The sequence below is a fragment of the Ischnura elegans genome (genome assembly GCF_921293095.1).
Source record: "Ischnura elegans chromosome 13 unlocalized genomic scaffold, ioIscEleg1.1 SUPER_13_unloc_2, whole genome shotgun sequence".
Classification (NCBI taxonomy): domain Eukaryota; kingdom Metazoa; phylum Arthropoda; class Insecta; order Odonata; family Coenagrionidae; genus Ischnura; species Ischnura elegans.
Window position 1 is genome coordinate 650,309 of NW_025791658.1, and position 26,506 is coordinate 676,814.

The 26,506-nt window shown below is 36.6% G+C and overlaps 1 protein-coding gene across 2 annotated transcripts; it reads right to left on the minus strand.

Annotated features, from left to right (window-relative positions):
- Nucleotides 1-527: 527 nt before the first annotated feature.
- Nucleotides 528-23,978, minus strand: LOC124172681 (zinc finger protein 665-like). 2 transcript variants are annotated; one of them, XM_046552139.1, is made up of 10 exons: nucleotides 23,902-23,978; nucleotides 23,145-23,260; nucleotides 22,868-22,910; nucleotides 22,689-22,768; nucleotides 22,423-22,526; nucleotides 22,066-22,164; nucleotides 20,993-21,069; nucleotides 15,743-15,943; nucleotides 8,225-8,540; nucleotides 528-2,960 (listed from the first exon to the last, which is right to left on the minus strand). In XM_046552139.1, exons 3-10 carry the CDS (start codon nucleotides 22,898-22,900, stop codon nucleotides 1,024-1,026), a joined length of 2,847 nt encoding a protein of 948 aa, XP_046408095.1. In that variant the 5' UTR covers nucleotides 22,901-22,910; nucleotides 23,145-23,260; nucleotides 23,902-23,978; the 3' UTR covers nucleotides 528-1,023. The 2 variants fall into 2 exon arrangements, with proteins under 2 accessions (XP_046408095.1, XP_046408096.1); XM_046552140.1 differs by lacking the exon at nucleotides 8,225-8,540 and having other exon boundaries at nucleotides 2,726-2,960.
- Nucleotides 23,979-26,506: the final 2,528 nt, after the last annotated feature.

The following is a 26,506-nucleotide window of genomic DNA, read 5'->3' on the forward strand; positions in this document are numbered from 1 at the left end:
GAATTGGCAGGCCTCACCAGAAATACCAATGACCCAGGATCAAATGTGTAACATTCACTTGGCATACTTCAAATCAACTATGCACGTAAATTACAAACACACATGCGCCGGGGAAAATTATTCATGAAGAAAATCAGGAGGGATGACACTTACATTACCTCTAAAATCAAAACACACATTGCGAACACAACTCATAAGAATTTACGGCAAAACATCAGGAGTGACAACAGGTACAACTGAATGCCACTATTTGCATTACAATACTCAGTTTTTTGTTTGTTTCCAATTGTCAACCAGAATCGTTGTCCATTTCATTGTTAACATAAAACCAAATTAAATATAATGGTTAAAGCATTGTTTTAAATTATTTCCAATTTAGGTTAGGGGAAAAATTATTCTATAGGACACTTTTAGCATACTCAGAGAGAGAAAAATTTAAAAACCAGGTTTAGCATTGCAAAAAATTTTAATGGTATGTATTTTAACAGAAAAATATTGAACAAATCACACATAAACACACTGAATATTTTCCTTTTATTATAAGAGACTAATAATGAAATTAGAATTGCAGCATAAATTTTAAAGCCTTTTCATACATTGAAAAAATCAAACATTTTGAATAGTAAAATAATCTGAAATGCAGTCACACCACAACCAAGAAATATATTCAGGAATGACAAACTCAAGGAAGAAACAAGTAATCCTTAAAAATAACATTCACACCATAGTACTGTCAGCAATCACACTATTTTCACCAGGGGACAGTACGTAATACACAATTACGTTGATGGCACATGAGAATGATTTTTAAGAACACCCTTCAAGTCTCCTAACAAAAATGTTGTGTAATAAATAAAATAATAAATCCTGGAATACACATTGTCTGCTTCATTTAGACTGTGTTTACATTGGCTACCCAGCAATTTAAAAGCCACTCGCCAATTGAGGGCATTAGACTTGATTCAATTACCATGATCGTTCATTTTGATGATTAATTTTCTTCCTCAGACACCATTTTAATATCTACTCTTCACATTGTACGTGAGAGTTGAGGATGTGTTTCCTTAACTTTGATTTTTCCTTGAACACAGAAGAGCAATGATGACACCTATACAAATTTTCTGATTTATGAGTACGCATGTGAGTATTAAGGTTACAACTTTGAGTGAAAGTTTTTGAGCACACTCTGCATTTATATGGTTTTTCACCTGTATGTGTACGCATGTGACTGTGAAGATGAGAATTCCGATTGAATGACTTTGCGCACACATTGCATTTGAAGGGTCTCTCTCCTGTATGAATACGCATATGCGTTTGAAGGCTACCATTCTGAGTGAAATACTTTGAACACGCACTGCATTTGAATTGTTTCTCACCTGAATGTGTTCGCATATGACCATGAAGGTGAGCTCTCTGATTGAAAGACTTTGCGCACGCATTGCATTTGAAGGGTTTCTCTCCCGTATGTGTGAGCATGTGTCTTTGAAGGTCAGAATTCCGATTGAAAGCCTTACAGCATGCACTGCATTTATAGGGCCTCTCTCCTGTATGTATTCGCATGTGTGTTTGAAGGTTACCATTATCAGTGAAATACTTTGAACACACGTTGCATTTGAATGGTGTCTCTCCTGTATGTATGAGCATGTGACTTTGAAGGTGAGCAATCCGAGTGAAATACTTTGAACACATGTTACATTTGAAGGGCCTCTCTCCTGTATGTATTCGCATGTGCCTTTGAAGGCTACCACTCTGAGTAAAACATTTTAAGCATACACTGCATTTGTGGGATTTCACTCCTATACTATTTTTTCTCCCTCCGTGTCTCACAGGATCCTTATCCGCTAGTTCTGAAGAGCCTGCTTGGATTCCTCCATCGCCTCCTTGCCTATAGCATTTCCCTCTTTTAGAATCATGTTTCTCCATTGTCTTCGATTCTTTTACCATATGGTTGGAATTGCTGCTGACATTTTCTGTTATCTTATCACAAAAAGGCGTACCTCTTTTACAAAGGTGTACCTCAAAAACATGCGACTTCAGATTATGATCATTAGAAAATTCCTTAAAACATATCTTGCAGACTACTGAGTTGCTACATAATGCTCCCAAATCTCCACCAAAGGTATTCTTAGTTTCTTGATTTATTTTGCTGTTTTCATCGCATTTAGTCGCAACCAATCTGTTGATGGAGGAACTTTCATTAAATGTTCTCTTTTCTGCTGATTGAGTATAAGAATCATGTGGTACATTGTCGCTATTAGTTTCATCTATTCCATGAGAGGAGTTTGAAAATGAGATTTTAGGTATTTTCTCACGAGAATTACTTTTGCTTCCATTCCACGTACAGGGTATTTCCTGATCCTCAACTCTTTCTTCATGGTCTTCTGCTTCAAAGTCTAACGAGTAGTCACCAAAATGAATCTTTAAATGTTCAATGAGGTCATTTTTTCGGTCGAATACATTTCCACACTCATAGCAATGAAAAACCTCTTTGCTTGATCCACATCCATTATTGGTATTTATGAGTGTACCATTGCAAATTTCTTGTTTTCCTTTTTTGACACCCTCAGAGTCATTAATACCTTTAACATTAATTCTATAATCCCTGAGCCTAGATGTGACAGTTGGTGCTCCAATATTATCCCTGCCCTCATAATTCTTGTTCATGGGTAAAGTTCCATCACTTTTAAACGTGTCATTGGATTCCGCATTACCATTTGCATTTGTGAGTTTGGAGCAAGACATTTTCTCATCACCATTAAGATCACCATACGTTTCCAAATTTCCTTTAGATAATTTGCTTCCTTTCTCTTGATGTATTGTTACAGCCACAGAGTCGATGCTATTTCCAGATGCCATAGGAGACGCTGAGCCATCACTTTGATCAATCCTTGCTTTTCTTCTCTTCCCCACGTGTGAAATGGATCTTTTCTGCACTCGCATACAGCTGTGATTTGGGAGGCCTAGAAAAGAATTATTACGTACTTGTTACAATGTTCCAGCACTTTAACATTCCTTCTGTTTTAAATTTCAGATATAGGATTACTAGTTTCTGGTGGCCCTTCATATGAGTGCCAAATATAAAATACTCTCATCATGGTGAGTAAAATGCTGGAATAAAATGTAATAATACATTTAAGAGTGAGGAAAAATGATATAATTAAATTAATAATAGCTACTCAAAATCACCCCATTTAGAGGAAAACTATAATATTCCAGACAGGATTTTTAAATTTTACTTGAGGTCAAAATGGCTAACTTAATGCCAGCTTCTCCTTTTCCTTAATAATTAGTATATGGTAACTCAATTCAGGCTGCATCTTGAAACCATTCGTCAGAAAGTTTTCAGTTTATTTTTATTTTGCTAGAATGGGTGATTCTCATGTTTTTTATGAGTTCATTAAAGCCCCATATTGGGTGGCTAATTGGGAATGCATTGTTTCAGAATGCTTTCTTTTGAAATAGATTCACATTAAAAGCATTGGAGTTATTCAAGCTTAGAAGTTTGACGTTCTTATTCATTGAGCATATGAAAAGGAGGTGCTGACAGGTGAAAATCATTGCATTATTTTTGTCATTATTTCCTGGAAGTATGGTCAGGAAATTATTATTTAAGTTGAATTAATTTAAAGCAATTTAGTGGTATGAGCAAATTAATTTAAAGCAATGAGAGTGGTATTTTTAGTAAATGATATCATACGAAAGGGAAGGTCTTTGATTCTAATTTCATGCAACCTTAATTTTTTCCAATACGTTCCTACATTTGCCCCTCTGAATTCATCACGCATGACTGCATTCATTTTACCGATTGCATATATGTACATTGAAATCACTCTGTCGCCAGCTTTCAATAATACCCTACATCAGTATGTATACGTAAGGAGTCTGAAATTGATTAAAACTTTGTCATTACCACCTTCATCTTGAGTGAGTTGTTACAATAGTGCAAAATAATGATAGTGGCTATCAACTGGAGCAGTTCACCACATTCATATAATTCCTATCGTAATATAAGTTGTGCAATGCTGCAAATTGGAATTTTAGATTTTTTATGGAGTGCATTTAGAAGTTATGAGCATATTAGACTGGAAGGTTAGATTCTTAGTTTATAATCAGGGGTTATATAGTTCCCGACTCAGTACCCTGCTTAAGTCTCCAGACACCCTTAAGTAAAATCCTCGCTGATCAGGTTTGCCCATGGAGAGGATGTGGTCCCCCATACCTAAATTTGTGGAATTCTTAAAACACATGACTTAATATGGAGTGATATCCAACCTCTAAAGCCTAACCAACTGCTAGGCTCAACTCTTGAATAATTTTTTTGAAATTTCATGGCACATACATTGGAAAAAATCATGCAAGTTGCTACATGAACTCAACCCTTGTCACCAACTGCAGTCATGACACGTTTCACTGGAATAAGATTGAATTTAGGCAGGCACTGCATTTTGTAACCTGAATTTCAGCTGCTACACTATGTATATGGGAAAAACGTGGTGAGTATTCAAATCACCATAATTGCATAACAAGTGATTACAATAATGAAAACAAGGGTAACTAATAGATGAATAATGGGCATAAGATAAAAATGATGGAAATTCAAACACATAAAAAAGAATTCATAATACATATTTGAAATTTGATGACATATTAAAGTAAGAACTTTCCCATGATAAGTCAATTTAAGGAGAATAAACCATGCATGGCATGAAAATCATTATCTAAGATCTTATTTACATCCTAGCAGATGGTCAATCAATATTCTCTGACATTTATTTTGCTAAGCTCACAATTCATTGAATGCTAATTATACTCAACAAAACATTCTATTATCTAGCAATCAGTGAATACATTGATCACATATTTCCAAATAGAAAATAAATGAAAAACTGAATACAAGAAGGTACCACATAGGTGACAGTAAGTTGTAAGGTAAAATCTACAATGAATTATTAAACTCCAAACATGTATTTACCACTATTCCCAAAAAAAATATGACTAAAATTTTAAAACGTCAGCAAAAAATTTTGTGACAAGAAAAGAATGATACCGAGAAAATGATAAAAATATGTCAGATGGAATATAATTTGTCTGGTTTGTGACTGAAAGTGAGAACCTAAAAAAATGTCTGACCTATTTCCGTTTATAATACTCCTTCAACCGTTGGTGGCTTACATTAATGATGAAAATATCTTGTTATTAGTCTTTTCGAGTAATTTTTTGTGTTAAAGTCCGTAGCTTTAATGTTTACTAGTCACAGAAGTAGAACACACAATGAACAGCAAGAAAATATATAAATTCATAGAATAAACATTTTTTTTTAATCAAAGCAAATCTGTTACCTTAGAATTATTGAAAAATTTCTATAAACATTCTTACAAATTTTTATTATATATTTGGCAAAGCAGGGCCTTCGACAGAGCCCTCGTTGACCTTTGCATTCTGGGCAAATCGTAGTCATTGCCTTACGGATGCCTTCACTAATGCACTCTCTGCAACTTTTCCACTTCTTGTGTTTCTCTCCACCAGGGAATTGGGAGGTAGCTATGGGCTTAGGAAGGACCGGCCGTGACCCTATTTTGAGTAGGGATTCAATTTATTCTAACCTTAAATCACGTAGGCTTTTCTTAGCCCCACTAAATTTGATATACAAAATAAAACTACCTTACCTAAAAATTTACTACCTTCATTTGAATTAGATAAATTGCCAGCTTCTTATACCCCCTAAAGGATATTTGCTCGCAAGGGTAATAAGACAAGAGTTGGTCACAATGATCAACTCCTCTCATGTTCATGTTGTATTTGGCAATCGCCTCAGGCTTTCGCTTGGACCCTCGTGTGCTAGGCACATCCACAAATTTGCATCCAAATTCAGAGGAGAACATTGTGACGTCCCCACTATCTTTACACTTGAAAACACAAATCACATCATTGGTGTAGCAGACAATGACCTCCCCTTTCTTCAATTTTGCGCTGCTGACATCAAGCGGGTTATTTTTTCTACCTGCCCGCAGAGTGCCAGATCAAAATGTTCGTTCTTCAAGTAGGTCTTGGGTCAGCTTCACGCTATTATGAAAATTGTCCATATGTAAACTGTGTCCCATTTCCTTGAGGTCATGCATCGATTTATGGACAACATTTTCTGCGTGGCTCTGACCGCTGACTTCAATCTCACTAGCCCCAGCATACACTAAGAGCCTCAACACAAGGCCAGAGGGTCTATTGGCTAAATATCACCCAACCCCTCTAAAGCACTATTGACTTCTCAATGCACAATTCCCTACCCAGAGAAACAATGTCTTTCATGGACTGCTGGAAACAGTGGAGCAGGGGTCTAATTTTATACAGCCTTTCGCTAGGTTATGGTTCATTTTCTCAAGGGTTTGTGGAGAAATGGAGAGCCTGCATCATTCCTAAAAACCTATCACGGCTCATTTTCTCCCCGAATATCGGCACTCGCACTAACTCTGGCCTCCTTCAATCGCTAGAAATTGCTTTAACTCTAATTGCGCCCATGTGGAGAAGAAGGCCCCACCAAGTTTCCAGTTCTTCCTTGCCCAACGGCTTCCAACCCCCTTATGCCCTTAGTTAAGGCCTTTGTGAAGGATTTTGGAGGAAAATGCTTTCTGCATTTTTCTCAGTCTATGAGAGGATTATTTCAAAGAAAATTTCAATTGCAAGTTGAAATAATCCCTCGGAGTGCCGCCGGTAGGGAGGGTCTCCAACCTTGAGCCTTAATAATTATCCAGCAAAATATTACAATTTGTGTAATGGAGTGTTGCATAAGTGATTAATATGTTAGTTTTTATGAAAAGTAAGACCATATCTGTTCCTAACAATAGAACGTATTAATGACCTACACAATGAAAACACCACAATGAACAGAGGACAAGTAATTGATGTGGAGCAACGAAAGTGAAAATGTGTCGTGAAATTAGGAAAAAAACCCAAAATATGCACAAAAAAAAAGTAATTTGCAATAATGATGTAAAATATTATTGTTAAAGTATAAAATATGAACTTATGGACCACACTGTAAACATTTTGGAATAAAATAGTGAGTATTGAGACAGGCATAAACGTTATTGACAAAAACTAGGTCTGATCATAATTTTCGTGGTTGCACATAAGATATGAATAATTTAAAAAATGTGATAAAAACACTAATTCAAGGGAATAAATAATGGTTAAATGCCGTGATGCTTGAAATTCCTCTGAGTTTATCTATTCATTTCCGCAATTTCGTTTACAAATACATAAGTAAGGAAACAGATACATAAGTAAAAAGTATAGCCCAATACTGCATATTATGTAATGCAGTGTTTTACGTATGCGATTAATGTTATTTGTTATGAAAAGGGAGAAAATCTGCAACTAACCCTAAGACGTATGAATAACTCAGAAAATGAAATAAATCGTAATGACTAGAGGATTGGTAATTGACCCAGAGAAACAAATGAGAAAATATGTTGTAAAAGTAGGAAAAAGACCCAAAAAAATCACTGAGAATAAACATAATTTACAATAATCATTTTAAAAAGTTCCTAGTAATAGATATTGAAATATAACATGATTAACTGAAGCACCGCACTAAGATCACTTTTTTATGATGTGGATTGTATTGAAATGGGATAAATTTTTTTAACAAAAGAGTTAATCTAAACATAATTTTTTTGATAGCACAAAAAATAAGAATAAATTAAAAAAGAAGGTAAAACAACTGAATTTAAAAAATAATCCATTTGTAAGACATGACGGGATATTTACGAAAAGAATAATGAAAAAGAGGTGAAGGAAATGAAAAGAAAAATCTCAACCTGCCAATTTGTTTCAAAAACAGCACTAAAGTAAACAAAAAAACACAATAAATGAAGTAACACATGGAACACGAAACAGAAACTTCCGCAATGGTGTAAGGTCACTTCCGAACTGCGGGAAGGTGTAAAAGAGAAACTAGGCACGCTCGGAGCACCCCAGTGACCAGCGGGAAAACGAACTCTCAAAGACATACATTTATGTCTTCTGCCTGAGTGGAAAAGCCATCATGGCATATATATATGTCATCCGCACTGAAAGTGCTAACATTGAGAGATCCTCACATAGTTACAATTTTTATGCAGATGACCGCGCCTTAGCACTATCTGTGTCCAGTCCATGGCTTTACATAAATTTTGTAACCACCTTAAAGTGCAAAGAAATGAATTTAAAAGCAAATGAATCACATTACCATTGTCACGTCCACTATGCTGAGGATTTGAATATTTCTCAGAGGCTGACTCTATCTTCCGACTCCTCTCATTAGTTTTGTGGAATCCTGGTACATCAATTCCAAGCTCTTTACCATAGTCATCTCCGTACCACACCAGCAATTCTACACCTGGCATTATCTCTTGAGTTGTGCGGTAGTAAATTTCACCCTTGTACTGAAATGCCACGAGGTTCTGTTCTTCCTCATTCCGCGCACAGTTCACATATCTCATCCAGTTTGATCTTGATGGATTGTATGCATCAATATAGTGAATAACTTTCTTTTCTCTCTTGATCTGTGGGAATAATTTATGGGATTTATGCAATGATCTTACAGAGATTACATTCATCCAACAATGCATGAAAAATATAAAAAATAATTTATTTAAATATAATAAATCTATATATGATAGATAGTCGAAAATCGTGTTAGTATCTTGTGAGCTGATTCCTTGTTTGTGGAGTCTTTCCCTGATCCAGCTTGTGACCGACGGTTGGAGTTTTCCCTATGTCTGGGCTTACGTGAACAATCGACCAGATTTAGCGACGTAACGCCACAGACTGTGTAACAAACAAAGACAAAGCCACCACCTATCCATCTGAATTTTTCATTCAGAAGGCAACAAAAAATATTAAAAGGGGCAAGTAGTACACATACGGAACGATTGTAAGAACATATATTGACACCCCATACAAAAAAATCTGTGCTGTGACTGCACTAAATCTGCACTGTAACTGGACTAAACTCTGTGTTTAGCACAGTCACAGTACACTTTTCTGTACTAGACTGTACTATGGCAGCTAGAATTTGAGAAGAACTGTACTGTAACAGTGCTGGATCACTGTGCTTGAACTGTGCTAGAGCTCAGACTGGGCTGGGTAACATGACTGGAGCTGTACTATGGCTCAAACTGGACTGTGACTGGGCTGGGTAACTGGACTGGAACTGTACTATAGCTCAAACTGATGTACATCAACTCCTGCCATAAATTAAAACCCGAAGAATAAAGTAGTACATAGAAATAATTGGAATGAATTAATGTATTATAATTGTCATTTGCCATAATAAGTGAATATTTTACTAGTGATTAAACTGTAGATTACCTACTTTGTACTCTTCTAAGGTAATGAGTCCCATTTAGAAGGGGTAATGGGGGATAGGTGTAAGAAAGGCAGACCAAAGTTTCTTGCTTTACTTCGTGGAACCACGATATTGGACAATAAAATCATTTAAATGATGTTTGACCATAATAATTAATCGAGTGAAAGATCCACAGAGACATTTTTGTAGTTTCACTGAATTTTTTTTCTTAAATCATATAATAATTCAAAAATTATTCAAATCAGTACAGCCTCTCTTTATTTATAAATAGTGTAACTAAACTGTTCATTGATAATTAGGCAGTACGACGCTCGCTGGGTCAGCTAGTATAATATAAAATGCATGTAAATAACAATAAAAACATCAATGACAAAATGCATTGGGTTCAATTGAATTCTCAAGGATTTAGGGCGATAGTGGATACATCATTTGCAAACAATCATTTAATATAATACAGGTAAAGAATGTGGGTGCATCAATTTTTTTTCAATTCATTACTTATAAGCAGTGACCCTCAAATTTTGGGAGTTCCAGGAATAACATTTCATTTGAAAATAACTTCATATCCCCAAAATTTATTGGTATTTCACTGATACCGAAATATATACGCAAAATGTCATGACTTTTTAAAAAACTTATTAGAGATGGGTCGAATAGCAGATTTCTCGAACTCGAATATAGAATTCGAATATTAAATCATTGCTCGAATATTCGAATACCTCGAATTTGGAATACCTCGAATACTAAACGATGAATGCTGGAATGTTTGACTCGGTTGCCTATGCAGCAGGCAACACAAGATTTTGGGGAGTCATTTTGATTTCCTTTAAAGGATTCAAACAGGAATTTAGCTGATTAATGGAATATTTTAATTTTATGGAAACAATTGGGCATATAATTAATTCAACTAACATCGCTTTACCCCCACTCCTGCTCCCAAGTGCTAGCTGACAATCTGAGGCATTTTGTAAAATACAAGCTCTTCTCCACCGGATTTTCTTCAATTATATTCAGTCTATCTTTGGGTGTTCTCACGAGATAAGAAGATGAATTGGAATGGCTATCAGGGAGAAACCAAATATCCTGAGAAAATATCCCTTTGTCTGTGACTGTAACAATAAAGATTTAAAGCACCACTCATAAATTGTAACTTGATATATGTTTTCGAAAAAAAATACCGCATCAACTTCCCAGAAGCTCTGCTGCTCATATCGAGTCTCACCAGAATGCCAAGTCTCCGTCCTATTTTGACATTTATTTTCTCGCGTAAAATGCTTAAATAAAGTCAGAAATGCATCGCGTTTGGTCTTGTTCTTTTTTAAATTACGTGCACATTACTTATATTTCAATCACACAAAGGTGTAATATCAATTGCCGAAAGTCATTGTTATACACCTTTTGGGCTAATAGGTGATTCATGCAACAGTTGACCTCCAGAAACTGGAAACTTAGAAGCAGGTAGGCTGAAAAAGGTCAGAGGGTGAGAGAAACATATTTCTTTTGTTCTCGAGTAACTTGATATTTTTTTCGAAGCTAAGGTCTTCGTAATAAGATCCCTGCGCGAGCGAGTACCTTTCGTTTGATTTCGGAGAAGAGGAAAGCGTCAGGGTGGGTGAGGCGAGTGCTGAATGGAGAGGGATAGCAGATCGTGGGAAATGCACCAATGTCCCACCAATCCCACGGCACTGAGTTTCTCCCTATGGTAGTTTCATCTCCTGGAAAAGATTCAAACTAAGTGCCTGTCCTTATTAGCCATAAATGACACATGGTAAACATTTCGTCTCATTTATAGGAAACCTGCGCGAGTTGGGGCCTTTTGTTTGATTTCGAAGAGGAGGAAAGCGTCGGAGGAGGGGCCGAGGGCTGATGGATGGAGGGAGAAGTGGATTTTGGGAATTTTGCTATGTAGTTACTATCCCACGACACTGAGGTTTTCCTGGTGGGGAAACTGGAGATTTTCGGATTTTTTCACCCGGATCAATTTAGGTTCCCCATGTCGAACTCTTTTCACCGCTCTAACCGCGAATTTGATGTTGTTCATCAACTTGCCTAAAATGGCGCTGCATGTACTAAAAGACTAGAGTTCTCTACATTTTTCCGAGTCAACTACAAACGACATGTGTGCGACAGTGTAGAGCGACAACGTTCAGATCCACGCAAACTTACCAATTATAATCACGATAATTAATATTTTCAAGGATTCAGATGATATTTCCATACGTATCCTTCATATCGGCAGAGTATGTAGATAGGACAGAAGGTAACTCATTCCCATTGACCAACAGGACACCAAAAGAGTTGACTCTGGGATAGCTAGAGGTATACCGAGGGAAGATGACGACAACTACAATATACATAATAGGGAAATTGCATACTTTTTATAAACAGTATGCTGATATACTACAGTAAACACTTAGTACCGCAATATACTTTTTTCCACTTAAAATTCAGTTTTTACACTAGAAAATGACTCCCAAAAGTCTCCCGAGTTTCGCGGGCTAAAAAATACCGCCCCCACTAATCTTAGGCCGTGACGTCATAGTTCAGTAGGAGTCCAAGATCCAAGCCCAGTAACTGCAGGTTTGGAAGAGCCACGTTGCATTTGAAGGAGAACATGGCTCAAATAAGGAACAAATACAAGTGGAGCATTGTTCTTCTGTGCAATAACACCCCAGAAAAAATTTTAGTCTGCATTCCCACCGAGGAAATTAGAAGAAAAGCCTCGATGCATGCCGTCTGTCGGGATGAGCGTTACGGACAAATAAGAGTATAATAAACGGAATGATAAACCCGTGTGCTAGGTGAGCGAAGATAACTTTAATATAAATAATATTTCCATATTTCATCGACTGAATAACTTGAAACTGAGGTTTTTCTATAATTCGGCCGCCGTAGAATAAAAACTCAACTTCTCAACAAAAGTCAAGATACTTGTTTCTCCATGGGTACGATGGACTCGAATTATTTATGGCACTTGTACAATTTCAGTTACGGAAGGACATAGAAAATTCCATGATGTTTAAAATCAAGGGAGGAAATATGAAAATATAGAGCAACGTTGATCTTCATGCATTCGAGTGCCAGCCAAGAAGACAGCGTTTTCTTCTACTGTCGGCGTCAAAATGATGTGCCCCTGTACTTTGCAAATTTATATCCTGGCTTCACTGCATGCTATAATAATGAACTACACGTCATTTTTAAAGGAAATTTTATCCTAAATTCTGATTTATTTTATTACAAAAAAATTGAAAAATGTAGAAACGGCCAGTGCAATAAATGACTCCGCGCACCGAAAAATTAGCCGTTTTGTCAACTTCATGAACTTTGCAACTCCACCTAGGGTAAACTACTACGTCTACAGCATTCATCTTCCACATTAATTTACACTCATCAGTGCGGATTAATAAAATGGCTTTTGGGTATTTTTAGAACTTATATTTTGTTATAAATTAATGAAAATATTTAAACATTATCTTGTCCCATAGTTTACCACGAAAGATAAAGGAAGTTGTAGATGGAAAAAGAGGTGGTCACAAAAAATGAATCGCAGCATTCTTTGATTTTATTCTACGCCGTTGCTTGCTTTTCAGAAAAAGTTGAGTCACGAGAGGAATGTTCCGCGGCCCTTGATTTGGAAACTGTGGAGATAGAGGAAGACGTGTGGATCAGCAATTTCCATTTAGTTGGTTGTCAGGATAAACCAAGGATCCATTTAAAGGTTGTCAGGCCATCGTATAAAGTTAAGACTGATGTGCACCTCAGGGGAAATGGGGTGTTTGAGGGAAAGTCAAACCCAAAGTTGTCCAAAGAATGTGCAGTTCTATATTGCTCTTTCCCCAGTTAAAACCAAATAGAAATTGGATTGGGATGATATTTTCACCACGGGTTCCAGTGATAGTGAGAGTGCAGGTGATCACGGTCATCGTTGAAGGTCATCCCTCTAGGTTTCCGATACGGAATTTTTAAGTGACAACCGATCGCAATGACGATGAGCTCGCCTTTAGAGTAGGTTTCAGATATATCGTGAGAAAAGCTCCCAAAATGTATTAAAGACTCTGTTTGGAAAATATTCACATTTTAATGCTACTTTAGGAAGGCTTTCATTACAAAAGTAACTTCTTAACACCTGAAGACGTTGTGTTTATTATATTGATCGAAGTGCGATTGACCGATTCTTCCTGCAGAATAGGAAGTGGCTTCAGGGTTTTTGAGTCACAAGATGGTAGATTGTGTTGGAAGTTCGTCTATATTATCGCTACTAAATTGAAACATTGATAGTCTGGCTTCCTCAGAGCTTCCTGTCGCCCTCCAGGCAAGGTATTTTTAAGTTGAAAGTATCATCGACAGCTTCGAGGTGGAAACAAGTTCACCATAAGACTCTCCAGTGTACTGTCAAAAGAATACACATTTCACATGAGTATACGCTTTCGCCAATATTATACGCAAGTCTCACTTTGTTATGAACTATAAAACATTTCAGATGCACATGAGCTACCTTTCCATTTCTCGGCATCGACTTTCGGTGCCGATGAAGTCTACAGTTTCACTAAAATACCCTGTTATCATGATGGAATCAGTAACAGGAAGCTTGCTAGGATCAGCCTAGGAATAACCATATTCCTTCATCTTTACGCAATCTATCGCTTTCAATGGAGGAGAAATAGATCAAATAATAGCCCTGAAGTCACAATGAACAACTCCGATACGTCTGCACTTCAATAAATGAATCATAACCACGCCGTCGCATGTATTCAAGTATGCAACCTCTACTACGGCCGTGCCGCTGTGCCTCCTCGTACTGAACTATGACGTCACTTTTCTACCAGCCAATCATCGGGCGTTTTCGATTCTCACTCGCATTTGAAAATTCTCGTGAACTTTGATGCATTAAATATCGCAAACCACGTCATAAAATAATAAAAAACTTTCACCAAGGTATGCAAACATATATTTTCACATAATTTTAGGGCTACTGATTATATCTGAAATATATGCAAGTTCCCTATTGATTTGAGAGGCTGATACTTTGTGGAACTCCATGATTAAGGAGAGAGAATACTTTTTTAATCCAATGACAAATTAAAAACCTAAATCTTATATTTTTCATGGAATTAGAAAGTATTACTTTTCCTTTTTTAGCTGCGAAAGCAAGAGAATTGATGTCCATGCCGGAGTGGGAGAGGCACTGCGAGAGCCAGCGTAGTAAAGTGAATCTTCCGAGCTATTGCAAAATATTTTAATTATTGTTGCTATGCTATGCAACAAAATACTTTTATTGTTACTGCTGCTTCTTGTTGTCGTATATTTTCATCATTCGGGGGAGGATGATGTTAAATGGAAGCTGGAAGTTTTTAAAAATACGTGAAAATTCCTCCCAAAACTACCTCTTTACCATAAATATTAATTTTTTAGAATTTTTCACCCCTCATAACCCCTAGAAATATTTTAAATGATAAAATAATCCTTTTAATTCCTCCAAATGACCGATAAGTCATAATGATTGGAGGGGGGAGCTCCCCGGAAAATGGTGTGTGATGGGGAAAAACGGAGTTCATATTGGGAATAGGAGGTCGTTTTACATGAGAATCAGCAGGAATGGTGTCAGGGCTGATTTTCATGCCGTCCAGTGATATCGATTGATCGGCAATCCACGGATTCCCAGAAGTGAGATCAGTGCACATGAATGGAACTCAAAAAGTGATGGGAGTAAAATATTAAACCCAGTGTCAGCCATGCAAAAGGGGAATAAGAAATAAACACTTATGTTTCGTTTGTCTTTGTTTTACTGAAGTGCGACATCACTGCACTAGTTGTTGAAGTTATATTCAGCAAGTGAAAGAAAAGATGACTAATCACCATTACATCAAAGTGTGTCTGGTGCTGGGATTGGAAGAGAAAGAGTGAAGCATTATATAAACACAGATCACCTGGCTTATGAGCCAAGGGATCGTGGCACAGCTTTTACCTACAAATGCCAATGATGAAGCATTACCTGGTAGATTCAATCAATTTGCGCTAAAATTTCATGACAAAATTCTTGTTGAAGAGTAGAAATTCAAAAAGGAGAGATTTTTCAAGACCCTAAGCCATTATTGCTCATTCATTACCCTAATTATAATGGAAATTGCAACATGTGTTAAATTGCTCACTGACTAGCAACAATTTAAAACCGAAAAAATCTTGATTCAACAATAACCCTGCTTCAAAGTGTTCCAGGTTATTGACCTTCCACAGCAGATCAAAAATACTCAATCATGAATCACAAGAGGTTGCGTGAATCCACTAATGTTTACATTTTATTTAAGCATCAAAGTGTGAACACATGTTTTCATCAATATCTAAGATATGCTGAGTATTAAAGATGACTTTATAGAGATAGCAATGGCAGTACTGTACCTCCCAGCAGTAACCTCGCCTGCATGGCTGAGAAACTTTGATGCCTCCATACGGTCCAAAGCGCAGGCCCTGTGGTAGCTTCTCCTTGCTCCAAACCCCCAGGCCAGCTACCGTAATTTGGGAAGCTGCAATATGGAGGGAGCTCGGAACTGTCTTTATGGCATACTTGGGATCAGGCTTCACTCCTGAACCACTGGCAACCTAGAGATGAAGAAAATAACTTGAGTTACCCTAGAAATACTTTTATCAGAGTTCAAAGGATGAGGAGAAGTCAAGTTTAGAAGTAACAGAAATTTGATGAAAAAGAAAAATGATAAAGATGAAATGGATACATAGATTGCATAATGAGGAGGTTTCAAGAAGAGTGTGAGAGGGGATCAATCTTATGAAAACCAATAAGGAAAGGATGGAACAACTTCAGTCACATATTTAGAGAAGGCAACCGACAGCCGAGGTTATTTGTGGCACGAGTGATGGGCAGGTGCCCAGTAAATATACAGAGCTGATGCAGTACTGCATCAGTCCTGCTAGTACAGCACATTACAACTGAAGCACCTCAGCAGTAACTCAGCAGCACTCTCATTAAGTGCAGCCGCAAGTTGTGGACGTGCTGTAGTGCCTTCGCCACTGCTACAGCGCTGCCGCTTGGTGCATCAGATGTGCATCAGCAGCTTTTTGTGTTCACTGGGTAGGGAAGGGAGGAGAGAAACTAGGCATCACCATTAGTCTTCTCTGAACAAAAGATGCCAAGCAAATGAAGGGAGGGCCTTAGAAGACCATGGCTTAGTGGCCCAACCAACAAATGGATTGTTATGTTTGAAGTGTTTCCCACACAACATTCAAGCAAGAGTCAGGTGACCTCTGAAAATTCACTATCACTATCAGGGTTTGAACACACATCTCCAGGGACGAAACATGTTTGCCAAAGGATTAATCCATATCTAACATGTATAAACTTGGGATGGACGGATCCAGGATTATTTTTTTGGTACAGATCCGGATCAGATACTTTATTTCAAGTGTCAGATCTTCAGATATTTTCAGATCCAAATGCATTTTTAATTAATTGCCTCCCATAGGAGGAAGTAATTACATATTCAAGTTTCTTCTAGGTACAGTCAGATCCAAAAGTATTGCAACGAATGAAGAAGCGTCATAAATGTCATTAATTCCACTTTCGCCACAGTTTGGCATCTGACTTTCGGTATTTTCTATTGTACTTGTAGGAGGGAATATTAAACATTATTCCCCTTTTCCGCAATATTTTTATCAGAGCATCATTAAAGGGAAATGTATGCGGGATATGTGTAGTGGTTATACATATTGTGCAGCTCTTGCTATATAAAATATTCACCTCCGAACGTCAACATTCTTTCTCTCATAAATTATCTGATCCCTCGAGGTATATTTTCTTACAATTAATGCTGAAGCTTTACGATGAGACATAGCGAACATAACAAATATTTATAAAATATCCACTGCAATATTACAGCAAAAATGCCACTGGATGTCAAAATTCAGTTTGATTTAGTGGCACTAGAAGACTAGTCCATTGCCTTGCATGCTTTAGCAAAGCTCGTGATGAAACACAGTTGGAATGAGTGAGTGAGTTGGCCTAGCGGTAAAGCAGAAGACATACCTACCATATTAGAATTATGACTTGATTGGTTTAAATCTCTCCGTAACATTTTTTTTTCAGATAGATAGCATGGCAGTAACATATTTTTCTCATCCACTTTAACGCATATTAACCACTACCGTCATTATAAAGTTTTGAATGGCAGATAGTCATTTTTTGTTTTATGGAAAATATTTCAGTCAGGTATTCTTCTCCATCAAATCCATTTCCATATTACCCGGATGTTCTGTCATTTTCAATAACATGTAGACACTAACTACACACACTCAATTTCATGGGCTGGGTCGTTGAAAACTTGGAAGGTTGGCACATGAAGCAACCTGCATCCTTTGCCTTCACGGCACCAAGAGCCAACGAGGACGGACGCGGACAAAACTGAGCTACTGAACCTGGAGTCAAACGACAAGATCGAATGCCCAATCGAAATTAAGAGGAGCAGATGGAATGCAATGAGGAAACTCACGTCCCCACAGAAATGAGCCATGCAGCCGTTGGAGTGTTTTCTTTCGGGTTCCTTGGCGAGGTTTTTGCTATGTTTAGATTCATATTTGGACTCACCATATATCTCATGATACGCATCTCATTTGCTCCTGGAGTTTAACTCCAGGTTTGGTAGCTCAGTTGTGTCTTCGTCCATCCTCGTCAGCTCTTGATGCTGTGAAGGTAAAGGATGCAGGTTTGCTCATGTGCCAACCTTCCAAGTTTTCACCAACTCGGTTACAGCAGTAAAAAGGGTCTCGTGAGTGTCTTAATATTATTGAAGACTATAGACCATTCGGGTTATACGGAAAAGGACTTGATGGAAAAGAATACCTGAGTGAAATATTTCCATATAATTTGTACATTGAGATTTCTGCAATAATGAATAATGAAATCTGCAGAAAACAAAAAAACTAATGTTCGCCATCCAAAATTTTACATCAAAAGCAGTGTTTAATTAGTAACCATGCGTTAACGTGAATAATAAAAATATGCTACTTCCATACTATGCATCTGAAAAAAAAATTTCTCCGAAGAGCTTGGAATCACCTAACTCAGATGGTAATCATTATCCTCTCAATTACCACTAGGCCAACTCACTCACAAACAAGGCATGCAAGGGAACACAGCTGTCATCCAATGTTACTAAATCAAAGTGAATATGAACATCCAGTGGCATTATTTACTGTGATATTACAGTGGATATTTTATATTTGTGTTATATTAGCTATCCCTCATAGAAAAAATTCAGTGTTAATTGTAAGAAAATATACTTCCAAGGATCGTCCAATAGAGTGGTTTCCTATAATTTTTTTATTGCCTAAATCGAAAGATTATTACTCCTGGAGTATGTATTTCACGCATTACGATTTTGAAACGACAATATCTATTTTTTGCGATTAAATGAAAAGTAAAAATTTTCAAGCGCGACGCGACGGGTAAGTATGATTGCCGGGAAAACTCCCGTGTGACGTCGTCCTGGTTACCGCTGCCGCAAGTGAGGTGACCTTGGGGCGAGGCTCTGAGCGCTGATACGACGCAGGATGCTAGCAGGTAGCAGAGTACCATGCTAGATGGTAGCGCTTGGCTTAAATAAGGATTATTAATACCTTATCAAACGAGGAAAACTTTCCGACCTTAGCCAGTTTTAATAGGTGATTATTAAGACATGTTTCCCTGAGCTCTGTGCCTCATGCATGCATCGGTAATCTCAGATTATGTAACTCCTGGCTACTCGTATAGAAACAAGGTCCCTGTGACGTCACGTGGAGTGGCATCGCATGGGTGCCAATCTGGCCATTTTCAAATGTGGTTAAAATTGACCATTAACATTCGTCTAAACTGGGATTTCTAAAACCAAATAATTTGTATATTATGAATACACTATAATGGTGGGTAACGAATCTCAATCAATTCCTTTCCTTTTCTTTGATAAAGGAAACCACCCTATTTACGATAGAGAGTAAATTTACGTTTAGGAGGTGGATTTATTATCTATCACGAGCTGTACAATTTTTGTGGTATTAAACATTGCACGTATCCCATATTCATTTCCCTTTAATGATGTTCTAATGAAAATACTGTGGAAGATGGGAATGTCGTTCAAAATTTCCCTCCTAATGGTACAATAGAATATAGCGAAACTAAATTTCCAAACTACGGCGTACGTGGCACCACCTCAATCATTGCAATGCTTTTGGATCCGACAGTAAATACAATCAAAGGAATGCTATCTAGATTGTTATACACATTTTAATATTTTATATAATTAAAAATCATTTTTATAGGCTTTCACGTTATATTTTAAAACAAATTTTAGACCCTCAGGATCAAAACTTCCGTTTGGGATGGCAATTAAATTTGGTATCAATCTACGGATAAGCTGATCGATTTTACACCACTTTTCCTTACAAACTTTTTCCTCGAAATTTTTCACTTTTTCATCACATACTGACTATCGTCTTTCAGCACAATTTTGATTATTGGGATATTCTTGTTGTCACTAAAAATCTTTGACTCAATCAATTAGATCTTAAAGAACATAAACCCTCAGAAATGCATCGTATTTGGTCTCATTCTTTTAAGAATCTCGCGCATGGTATACAACTGCCGAAAGTTATTGAGATAGCTTTAGCCCAAGTAGGACACTCACCTAGCATTTGTCTTCCAGAAAAGGAGAATTAAGCAGGTAGGAAAAAAAGCTCAGTGGGAGTCGAGATGGGGCTGGCCTGAAACATATTTCCATTGTTCTTGTGTAACTTGATATTTTACTTTGAGGATAAAGATTTATGGCCTGTGTGGTCTAGGAAAGGAAAAAAATCAGAGGCACGTGCTAATGGAGGGCTGAGGTAGTTTTTTGACATATGCCACGTAGTTACTTTTGACGTGGTTATTATCCAACGTCACAGAGATTCCCCTATTGATTGTTCTATCGATTGAGAAGAGTCACAACTGCCTATAGCTGGCACTTTGCCTTAAAATTTTCCGCAGCTGAAATTCTGTTGAATAACCCCTAGCAAGATTTTAAACAAAATGGTTCATGAGTAGGACAAGCATTGCAGAGAGATGGGGAATGCAAAGAGAGGATAGGAACTCTTCTCATTCCCTCTTACGGGACGCTGAATTTGTTGAAGCATCAATTAAAATTTCAGATCAAGATCCAACATCTTCAGCGAATTTTTATACAAAGTATCCGGTGAAGGGCATTATCCATAGATATTAGGATCCAAGGTTCCGACCATCCCTTGTATAAACCACAGGTAGTCAAAAAGTACTTTTAAAAAGCCAATCATGCTGCTGACAACTCAAGGTGTTTACTCCACATATGGAATCTGTACGTGCCATACTCATAAAATGCTTACAAATCAAAATGCTGTACACAATCTTTATCAATCGTTTGAGTTCACATAATGTTAAGTCAAGTAAGAGTTTCAACAAAGTAACACAGAATACTATGTATTGTTCAACGAGTCTTCTCTAGAATATGAACGCTTAAAATCCCCTTCAAAGAATGCTTACAAATTAAAATGCTATCAACAATCTTCATCTATGAATACATCTATTGAACAACAAGTTCACATAAGGTTTAGCTAACTAAGACTTTCAAAATAGTTGCAGAAACTAGGCATTACCTCAGCATCTTCAACAATAGTCAATGGTCCGTGATGTGGACAGTCACCTTCCCATTCCATCTGACAGTCATCGCAATCTGTTCAATGGAGAAGAATATATTTTAATTCTGATGCATAAAAAGAATTATTACATTCCTGATGTTATACTATCCCATAGCAATTACATATTTTCCATTTCATGATTGAGCCAATTTTCAATACAGATACATAAAAATGTAGAATTCCAGCCAAAAAGTTGAAGTTACTTCCATCAGCATAAGATCCATGTATATATACCTTAAATGTTTGAGCATCAATTACAATTGATATGATTTATCACCAATAAAAGTTAACAATTAAACTTGCCCAAACATGGATTCTCACAATAGAGATTGCATTTAATAAGGTTACCAAATTCATTAGGTGGTAACTGTAGTATCCTCCTTCAATTTTATTTCTTTACTGTGGGAAAATGTTAAATCTTAAACCATATAAAATTTTGGCAGAAAAAAATCTACCAATTCAGGTTAAATTATTCCACCACAAATAAACTTATCCAAGAAATTATATCACCTCAAAGCCAGCATCTTAAGAATTTAAAGAAAAACAAGATATAAAATTTCTCTTAAATGAAAAAAATGGGAGGGCACATGCCCCGATGCCCACTCGCTAAATCCGCTTATGAGTAATTAATATCCGCATATAATTTTGAATATAAGAATCACCATGCCATGTCATCCATCAGGTACATATTTATGCATATCAGTTATGACCTGGTCAAACAAATACAGAGATTTATAATATAAAAAAAGAAAATATATCAACATTAAAGAAACCTGTAAGAGCAAAAGCATTGGACCAGAAGTGCAAAGGATATGTACCACTTGTTAGAAGAAAAAAAATGAAAGAAAAGAAATTCCATCGGCAAAATTGCTGGGAATGCTGTGTGCACAACAGAAATGGTTGGCTGCCTACACTGGAAACATACTTACAGGGACATAATTAAGAGACTTCCTACACACTTCATCATCATCGCAATTTCATATGCTAAATTGATGATGAGTAAAAATGTAAAAGAAAAAATAATTACTCACAAATATAGTCGTCGTCATCAGGCACTTCTTCCTCTTTGTAATTCACACGCGCCAAGCTTCGCTTCGGATAGCGTCTTTCTGGCTTTGCATCCTCATTCTCTGTTACAGAAATACAGAATACATTATTCACTGCGTAAAATAAACTGCCAAAAGCACAATTTTATCCTGTTATACTCATTCAAATACAAATGCATGGGCAAGTCTAACTGAGAAATGCTCAACCTATCCAAACTATTCTAACCTTCCAATCTTGTGAAATTAAAAATACTTTCCATGCATAAAAACACATTATTTCATTTCATCAAGATGCATTTCCCTAATTTTTATGCTATATAAAATTATTTACTATACACATACTGGTTCTTTTGGTGAGGAGTTTCGATATCTGTTCAAATTTTGAGCTAACAAATTTGGTCACAGCATTGACAATCCTTCGTAATGCAACTGCAACTCTCGAGCTCCTGCAATATCAACAATGCCTTAGTTTTACATTATTAAATAACACTTCCACATAATAATTATTATTTCTCAATGTTACTGTCACACAAATTCAAAATTCCTTCACCTGAAAATTTGCTCATGGTATAGTTACTGTATTAATGAAATACAGAACCCGTAAATACCTTTGAATATCCTCAGTAGTGAATCCCAAAAATTCCTCTGTTTCCTCAACATTTTCTACATCAGTTTCAACAAACTCAACCTGAAAAGATCATTGCCAAAATCATTAGTTTGTGAGACAAAAAGTAGACCATAACAGCAACTAATCACTCAAGTGCATAATAAATTACAAAATTATTACTTTCTGGCATTTACGTCCTCTCGATCGGCTCATCGTGATCAATCTGAAGTAGACAGAGTTGCAGATTTAAAAAAAAAAAAAAACAAGTTATTTTCACTATAGAAAAAGTTACTTCATTCATGCATTTAGAATGTCTTGTAATATTAATTGCATCACAATTACATAACCAATGACATTACTGAACACTTAAGCATCAATAATACAGGCATCATTTAAATAAGAGTGAAGAGAACCAAACAAAATCATTTTGATTGGATTAATGCACTTGTATACTTACCAAATTAAAAGCACTTTCCGTACACTGAAAGAATGGGCTACGTTACAAGTAGCAACCACTCCTCTGATGCAGCTTTCCACAATAATGCCCAGAGATAGGCAAGAATAGTCAAGAATCTGGAAGGTGGTGAATACTACGTGATTTAAAAATTTTATGCATTGATAAAGATATTTCATTAATTATATTAACATAGAATTAGAGCACAATAATATTTAAGGTGAAACTTTAGAATAAACACGATACGAAGTACTGGCTCGGTGGAAGTCAAACTTTCCGGGGAGTGGATATGGATAACAAGATATCAGTTTTTTCAAAATAAATGCTTTAAAATGTAGGCGTGAATTGCTCGCAGGTATGTGATTAAAAAGTGGGATTCATAATTCGTAAAGATACGTTTTACGACGACGACGATTCTCAAATTTCGTAAACTCGGAGAAGGGCCAGCTTCCGCTGAGATTTGCCACCTCTTCACCGTGAATAAAAGCGCATTTACTCAAACAAAGAAGGTAAATGGCACGACGAGAGTATAAGGACCGATGTAACTTAAATACTTCCACGTTATTAATAACATATGACACTCAGTAGATGCAATTAAAATTTCACGAAAACCGTCAAAGCGGGGTACGGTTCAGCAATACCCTCAAGTCATTCATTCCGCGATACTTAGTTTTCATGACGATTTCTCTTCGGCGTTCATTAATAACTTTTAATAAAAAATTGTTTTTATACTTGAATTGTTCCACAGATAATTTCTTACCAAAAATTAACCAACTTCTGCGAATGTCACGCAATGGCGGCATATGCTATTTGAATTATTAGAAACTTCTGTTTGAAATAACCAACTGTTTCCTAGGTTACGCGCTACAAACCGCCCCGTTTGAGCTTTGCGACGTTTTGTCATTTCGTTGACGCGCATTACTTGAATAGCTGATTAAACGGTTCAAAATAGACAAACTAAGTACGTGATGTTTTACACGGTAATTGTGCTTTCTACTACTATGGAAATACATATTATTCAATGCCTTATCTGTTACATGCAGATTTAATTCTTTCATGGTGCGTGTATAACGTCTGACATATTAAAATTAAATTACACTCCAAGTGTGCAAAATTAAAAAATGAAGATCTGACATGGCTCTCGACCCAAAATACGGATATTCCAAAACTCTACATAATTTTCGTAATAACAATTCACGGTTTTCAATCGTAGCATTTGGATAGGGAAAATGGATACCACAAGTGAAATGTTTTGCCTTAGGGCCCCCGCGCACTGGCAACTTTAATCACCGGCAACTGAACAATAGGGTAGTTTCCTTCATCAAAGAAAACGAAAGGCATTGATTGCGACTCGTTACCCATCATTAGTGTATTCATAATACACAAATTATTTGGTTTTTGAAATACCGGTTTAGACGAATGGCAAGGGTCAAATTTTATCCTCATTTGAAAAAGGCCAGATTGGCGCCCATGCGATTCCACTCCACGTGACGTCACAGGGACCTAGTTTCTACATGAGAGGATAGGATTTGTACATCGTCTGAGGTTACCAATGCATGCATGAGGCACAGAGCTCAGGGAAACATGTCTTAATAATCACCTATTAAAACTGACTACCCAAGGAGGAAGAAAAGTCAAAATGACATCTCTTTGACCTCAAAATGACCCACAAAAAGTCACTATTCAGTCATGACTGGGGAGGTGACGTTTTGCGGGTCATTCTGATGTCAAAATGATGTCATTTTGACTTTGAATTCATTTGTACAAGTTTTTACTAAAAGTGAGAACCTATAAAAAAAATTGTCAAATTGCCACTATTGGTACCCCAAGACGTGACTGCGCCACTTGCCCTGGGCGATACATATATATCGTGAAATATCGCGATAATTAATGATATCGGGAATACTAATTTGAGTTTAGTACATTATCGATAAATGATTTTCCAATAAGTAGGGCCCAATAAAAGTATCGGAACCGATAAAATATCACGATATATCGTCCAAAAAATATCGTGTGCGATAAATTAACTGAGCCATTAAAAATATCGGAATCGCTAAAAACAGTCTTCCGATAAAATACTACGGAACTACTATTATAAGGTAGAAATATCTTTTCGATAAAATATGAGGATATATCATCCGATAACAAATATTGGGCCTGATAAAAATCGCCATCTTATAAAATACTACGCTTGATGATCCGATCTAAAATCGCCACTGCTAAAATATCACGAAACATCATCCAATAAAAATTGCTGCTCGAATAAAATATCACGATTTATTGTCTCATAAAAACCGCAGCCGCGATAAAACATCGTGACTTATCACCCGATCGCGTCGTCGCGCGCGATAAATTATCATGTTTTGGCATCGGGAAATTAGTTTGGGAAAATACAGCTTATGTATAGGCTTGATCGTTTATGCTAGACCATATTTCGGTGCGTAAAAAACTTACTAATGTATGGTACATCGCGATATTAAATAGGAGGTATTTTTTCATCGAATTATATAATGTGATATATTTTATCTGAAGGCAAACTTTATCGGGCTAGTGATTTTTTTATGAAATTATACATCGTGGTATTTTATCGGTAGGCGATTTTTTTGGGCCCCGATATTTGTATCGGATGATATACATCGTGATATTTTATTGGATAGCGATTTTTTTTGTCTCAATATTTTTATCGATTTTCGTCTGAGATTTAATGACGTTATATCCCAGACAGCACATTTGTGGTAATACATTTGTATTACAATTGTAATACAGTGTCAAATGTCCTCTATTACAATCGTATTACAATTGTAATACAGTGTCAAATGTCCTCTATTACAATCGTATTACAAATTCCCTTGTATTTTGCCTTTGTATTACAACTGTATTACAAATCATCTGTATACAAGACGTTTGAATACAACTGTAATACAGTTGTATTACAAAAATCGGTACAATTTGTAAGGTTACAGAAGATTTACCATTTGTATACAAATGGTTGTGCTATCTGGGATGATAATTGTTCCTTAAAATGGTCTATTATTCGCTTATACCGCAAGACAGTCCCCGGGAACGAACGTATTTCGCCAAAATATTTCGAAGGAAATCGGTGACGCGCCATTTCTAAACTAGAATGCGCCGCGGTTTTTTAAAATAACTCATCGTCACTGATTGCTGCATTTGCGCAAGAAATAATTTAGCTTCACCTCGTTTTCAATAATATTTTCGGTGAGAGCTCTTACGTAAGTACGTTACTACGGGAATAAGAGCCAATAATAAATATCGGTCTTCATTTCAAATCAACAATGGAGCGTTTGTTTCACCGTAATGTGCCATTTCTCGGATTATTTACGCTTGTTTTACAAACGAGACAA